The sequence below is a fragment of the Lactuca sativa genome, chromosome 4 (genome assembly GCF_002870075.4).
Source record: "Lactuca sativa cultivar Salinas chromosome 4, Lsat_Salinas_v11, whole genome shotgun sequence".
NCBI lineage: Eukaryota > Viridiplantae > Streptophyta > Magnoliopsida > Asterales > Asteraceae > Lactuca > Lactuca sativa.
In genome coordinates, this window is record NC_056626.2 from 46,785,131 (window position 1) to 46,790,773 (window position 5,643).

A 5,643-nucleotide genomic window follows, 5' to 3' on the forward strand; every position below is an offset into this window, starting at 1 on the left:
TGTAATATACATATTAAGAAAAGAAAAAAGAAACATACATTAATCCAAACCACATAGGAGAAAAGGGGAATGTAAGGGTTCAAAACGATGAATAGTGTTGGGTTTTTTCTGATCTTGTTGTATGTGTGTTTTTCTCTATTTTCTTTTCTCTTTCTCTTCTAAGTTGATTTTTGTAGGTCGAAAATACACTGTTGTAAAAATCCCGACTAGGTCCCGATTAATCCCTAGGCGCTACTCGACCCATTAGAGGGCGCCTAGCGATTAATCCCTACATACATAATGAGTGAAACATTATAAAACGATGAAATTTTAACATTTTAAAGAAGTTTTATTTCAGTGGAAACAATCTGAGGCATGATTAGTGTTGTATTAATCATATTAACCTATTTTGTTATCATATTAGTGGTATTTACGAACTTTGATATGATATTAGTCATATTTAATTTTTTAAAATTCAACAAATTAGCAATTAATGGTCCCCGATAAATCTTCGGCTAGCCGATTATTCCCTTGACCCCAGTCCACCGATTAGCTAACGTCGAGCGTTTTTTACAACCTTGCGGAAATATGATGAAGGCACTAGGGTTAGGGTGTGTTTAATTTTCTTCCTTAAATAATTTCAGATACACAAAAGAAAATCATCCCAGATTCAACATATTTTTAAAAGCCATCGTCGAGCTACCAATAGACTTCCTAGGAAGACAATTTTACAACTCGAAGAAGGCATCATCAGTTTAATGAAATAATTAATGGCGATTATCAAATAGAATGGTGGGTTTTGAAGAGCCTTGGTGAAAACCTTGATGTTTATAAGAAGGTGTTGAGAGGTTAGTTGTGCTTTTTTTGATTTCTTCTTATTTTGATTATGATTAAGTTGAGAATGAGAGATGAAAATGGCTTTATTTACATAGCCTGTGAATTATGATCGATCTCTCATAAAATTTAGAGGTATTGATATAGGGATAAATTTCAATCTCTATGATTATGAAGACGACATTAGACCTGGAAAAGGTGTCATGTCGTGTCGGGTTCGTGTCGTGTCAAGACATTAAACGGGTTGAAATAGCTTGACCCTAACCCGACCTATTTAATTATCGTATCGTGTTGTGTCAACCCGTTTATTTTCGTGTCGGTTTCGTGTCAGGTTTCAGGTTAAGTTTTAGACATTGTAAATATGTTGTGTCATGTCGGTTTGAAATATTTTAAAGGTTAGAATGTAGGAGTTGTGGAGGCAAAAAGGAAAAAGTGAAACACTGGAGTTATGAGATGAAATGACAAAATTTATAGTAAATTTAGAAGGAAAAATGAAAATAGTTAAAGTTAGAGAGTAAAGGGATAGGTTGTGAGGATGAATAAAAGTCTATAACATATAATTTATTTATAAAAATATAAAAATTATAACATATAATACATTTATAAAAATAATTAAGTAACTTTGAAATTTTAAATATTACTTTTAACTCTCGAGTTTGCCTACTATAAGTCTATAACATATAATATATTTATAAAAATATGAAATTTATAATAAATAATATATAATTAAACGGGTCATATTTGAGTCATCTTCGAGTTGAAAGCAATGACCCTAACCTTATCCGTTTAATTATCGTATCGTATCGTGTCAAAAAAAACATAGAAAATATACATATAATCTTTTTAGAATTATAAAGAAATATGAAAACGAAAAATACTCAAAATGACCAATTCAAAATGAGTTTAAACATTTTCCTAAAAAAAATACATATCACATGAAAAGATATAAAGGTATAATTTTGTCGTTAACCGGTACAAAATGACATAATGTTTTAAAAATTCCCATAAAAAAGATAAAACGATTACTTTTGGATTACATCATTTGCAAGACGGATAAGACGAGACCTCACAAAAGTCTTTCCGTCACCGACTTTTGCTTATTATTTTATATACAAATAGTCATGGATTCCACGTCCAAAAGCATAGGCTTTTCTTGTTAACCAATCACAATAACCATCTCAATATCTTTCTAATACTCTTTTCATTGATTAGAGATATAATTAGGAATTAATAAACTAAAATAAATAAATACAACATATTAATCATACTAATGTTCCTTTTGACTAAAGAATATGGTAACAATTTCTCAACTACCAACTAATTAATTTTTCTCGCTCACGAGAAAAAAACAATTACTTTGTACGAAAATGAATTGAAACCGTCAGATCAATATTCGAATTGGGAACAGATGCTTTTGGCACAAATCAACGGCTTGGATGATCTTGAAGCTCAAAAGGCCAAGAGCGATTAATGGTGTATCGTGTATGTACACAGGGGGGTGTTTTGAACTTTCTTAATTAAAATGGTGGCATTGTGGTGGCCATGGCTACCAAACAGAAAGAAATCCAGCACAAAAGGCCTCGATGATGATCCATTCTTTCCACCTGTACCAATAAAATATAATTAATAAATGATTGCATATTAGATTTTTACTACAATATATATATATATATATATATATATATATATATATATATATATATATATATATATATATATATATATATATATATGGTATTTAGGGGTTGTTTTCTAATTAGGTGTAGTTAAAATGATTGAATGAGAATTAATTTTTTCAGTATAGACAGTTGTATCTGTATAGTCTGTTTCTAGACTAAACTAAATGAATCATCTTACCAAAACAAATATATCATTTTACTGTTTTATTTCAAATAATAAATTCCACAATATTTATCAATTTTAACAATACTATCAGGAAAAAACAAAACTAAATAGATAAACAGTTAGTGTGTTAATATATTAAGTCATATTTTTTTGTTTAGCACATCGTTAGATCAAGTATGTAATTCATTAAGTTAAAAACACATCCCTTAATTAGAAAACGACAACATATCATCAATGTAAAAATATATGATTATGACACGACCACGTGTCTAATATATTTGTATGGAGGTGCCATATGCGCTCCAATTTACTAAGATTCTATGATACACCAACAAAGCACAAAGTATAAAGTACACTCATTCCCTCCAAAAACAAATACGAGAAAAAAAAAGTATTTTTGATTTAATAAAAGATTCACCGTAAGTACGTTTCAACCCAAAGTTTTTTTTTTTTTTTTTTAAATTACTTTTTTTCGGCAATTTATCAATCAAATGTTACTTTTGTGCCAACTAATAATCATTATTACGATTTATATAACTTTACTTAGCTTTTAGTCGGGTGGATTGCTCTGTTGGTGCTTATTAAAAGGGTATATTAAGTTAAACGTTAAGTTTATAAAGATATGTTAATCTATCTACTCTAATTATCTAAAAGTGGTTTTCTACTAAATTAAAAAAATTAAAACAAATAGGGCAATATTCAGTTTTTATACGCGTTTCTAAGCGTTGTACGTTTCAAATTTTATTAAATTATCATGAATGCATGAATAATAAGTAAAGAAAATCTTATATATTCATAGATGTGAAAATAGAATTAAAAATAATAGATTTTTTTTTTTGGTATTTTGCATGTGAATGTACGTGACACGTGTGAGAATGTTGACACAGAAATCTAAGCAATCAAATTACCTTGGTAGCCATGGAAGTAAGCGAGATAGAAGATGAAGACGTTGATGTCGACGTGGATGTGGACGTTGGAGGGTTCATACCCGTCGATAAAGCCGACAACCCGACATTATAAGCCATGGTTCCATCGGGTTGATACAACCCGTAGTTTCTTTCAGATGTCGGGCCGGGTTTCATATCTTCATTAAACAAAGCAAACAAGTAAATTTCAAGCCTCATTTTAGGTCTCAATGGTGTCCCTTCACCACCCAATTGTCTTCTCAACAAATTCCGATTGTAAATCGCTGCATTTTGAGGTGTTGCACCAATTTCATTCGGGTCACCTCTCGATGGCCAACCCGTTTCAGAAACCCGAACTTCAATCCCTCCAAACCCTAATCTAGCCATCGCGAATATAACCGCGTCAACTTGAGCGTATAACATGTTGTCATAATGCTTACTTGTATGAGGATCGATCATGCCTGAATTGGGGTTAAAAAGTGCGTAGTCTAAAGAGATTTGAGTTGGGCTATCTTTGTATGCGAAGTAAGGGTACGCATTGATCCAAAATGGTGCTTTTGTGTTTGAAAGAAACTGTAAAAGTTGCGTCATTATGGTTATGAGCTCCGGCGTAAATGTTCCGGCGGATGGTGGGTAAGAATTCGCGAGAACTGCTAATGACGAAGGTGTAGAGACTTGAATATACTGTTGCATTCCTAACTGAGCTAACGCACGTTGAAGACTAACCATGGCTGGGACAAGATTCTCCAGCAGTGTCATGTCTTCTCCGGTGAACACTTCATTTCCGACAGCTATTCCTGTTATTCTTGTTGCCGGAAAATATGGTTTGATACGTGTTGTCACCCATTGCAAAGCTTGTTGTGGGTCCATCAATGTCGCAAGCATATCGTTCTCCACAGTCACGATCAGTTCAACCCCAGAACCTGCGAATGCGTTTAAGATATCCGGATTCGTGTCGTAGATTCGTGTTTTTGTGATTCTTAGTGATTTCAGAAGCTCAAGAACTTTATCCGGTGGTGGCAAATTGTTGCCTACTTGGCCATAATTTATCCCGAGTGATTCAACTTCCACAACAAATCCAAACCCTACAAACATAACAAATTAATCAAAAACATGAAAAAAAAAAAAAAAAAAAAAAAAAAAAAACCTGAATTCAAAAGAGTAAGTTAAGCTTGAATTAAACGTGCCTGATAAAGAAAGAATGATTCCCAGAACACATTGTACCATGAAAGCTGTTCTAAGCCAAGGTCCCATATATATGTTTAGAGAGAGAAAGAGAGATCTAGAGAGAGAGAGAGAGAGGGAGGGAATATGAAGGTGGGGATGTATGTGTATATATATGTGGTTTTTGCAGTGGGGAATTCTTTACTTTGCTTGTTAGAAATTGTGAAGGGGTAATAAGAAGTGTTGCAGAGGGTTGCTTTGATTTTGAGGCTGGGGCTCTCTTTCCTCTTAAGTACTCGTCCTAAAAGACAAGCCCCCTTTTTATCAATGCCTTTTTCATATTTCGGAACCAGACCAAAACCAAAGTCATTCTGTGAATTCACAAATATACCCCTGTCACTTTCTTCACGTAAAAGTAAACGAAAAAAATAGATCTAACGTTTAATTTGTCATTCCGTACGTCGTTCATCTTAAAGAAACTAATTTAATATTTAATATTTAATAGTTAGTAATATATAGAGGAAATACCATTTGACAACAACAAGATAAATGAAACCGAAGTTACGTACATCAAAATGATTATTGAAGACAACAAAATATTGATTGAAAACTTAAGAAAATATTGGATTTTTTAGAAAAACACAAATTAAGGAAATTAAGTCGTAACATTCATCCAACATAAAACGTAAAACGTCTAATTTTTTTAAATAATTCAGTAAAACAATATTCGATCATGCTAAATCTAATGTATACTGATAACCAAAACATTTTAGAATTGTGTATAAAAATTTAAGTTGTAATCGTTTAGCAATAATCACTAATGAACAAAATTGCAAACTTTATCTGAAAGTTTACCGAAAGAGAAATTATTTTTAGACAACGTCGTTATATTATTTAAAGTAGATTCATTCCAATT

General features: G+C 31.9%; 1 protein-coding gene across 1 annotated transcript; it reads right to left on the bottom strand.

Moving 5' to 3' along the window:
- Positions 1-1,793: 1,793 nt before the first annotated feature.
- LOC111914727 (glucan endo-1,3-beta-glucosidase 14) lies at positions 1,794-4,981 on the bottom strand. The gene is made up of 3 exons (XM_023910435.3): positions 4,751-4,981; positions 3,567-4,648; positions 1,794-2,417 (listed from the first exon to the last, which is right to left on the bottom strand). The coding sequence occupies exons 1-3, from the start codon at positions 4,815-4,817 to the stop codon at positions 2,331-2,333; spliced, it is 1,236 nt and encodes a 411-aa protein (XP_023766203.1). The 5' UTR covers positions 4,818-4,981; the 3' UTR covers positions 1,794-2,330.
- Between the last annotated feature and the right edge of the window lie 662 nt (positions 4,982-5,643).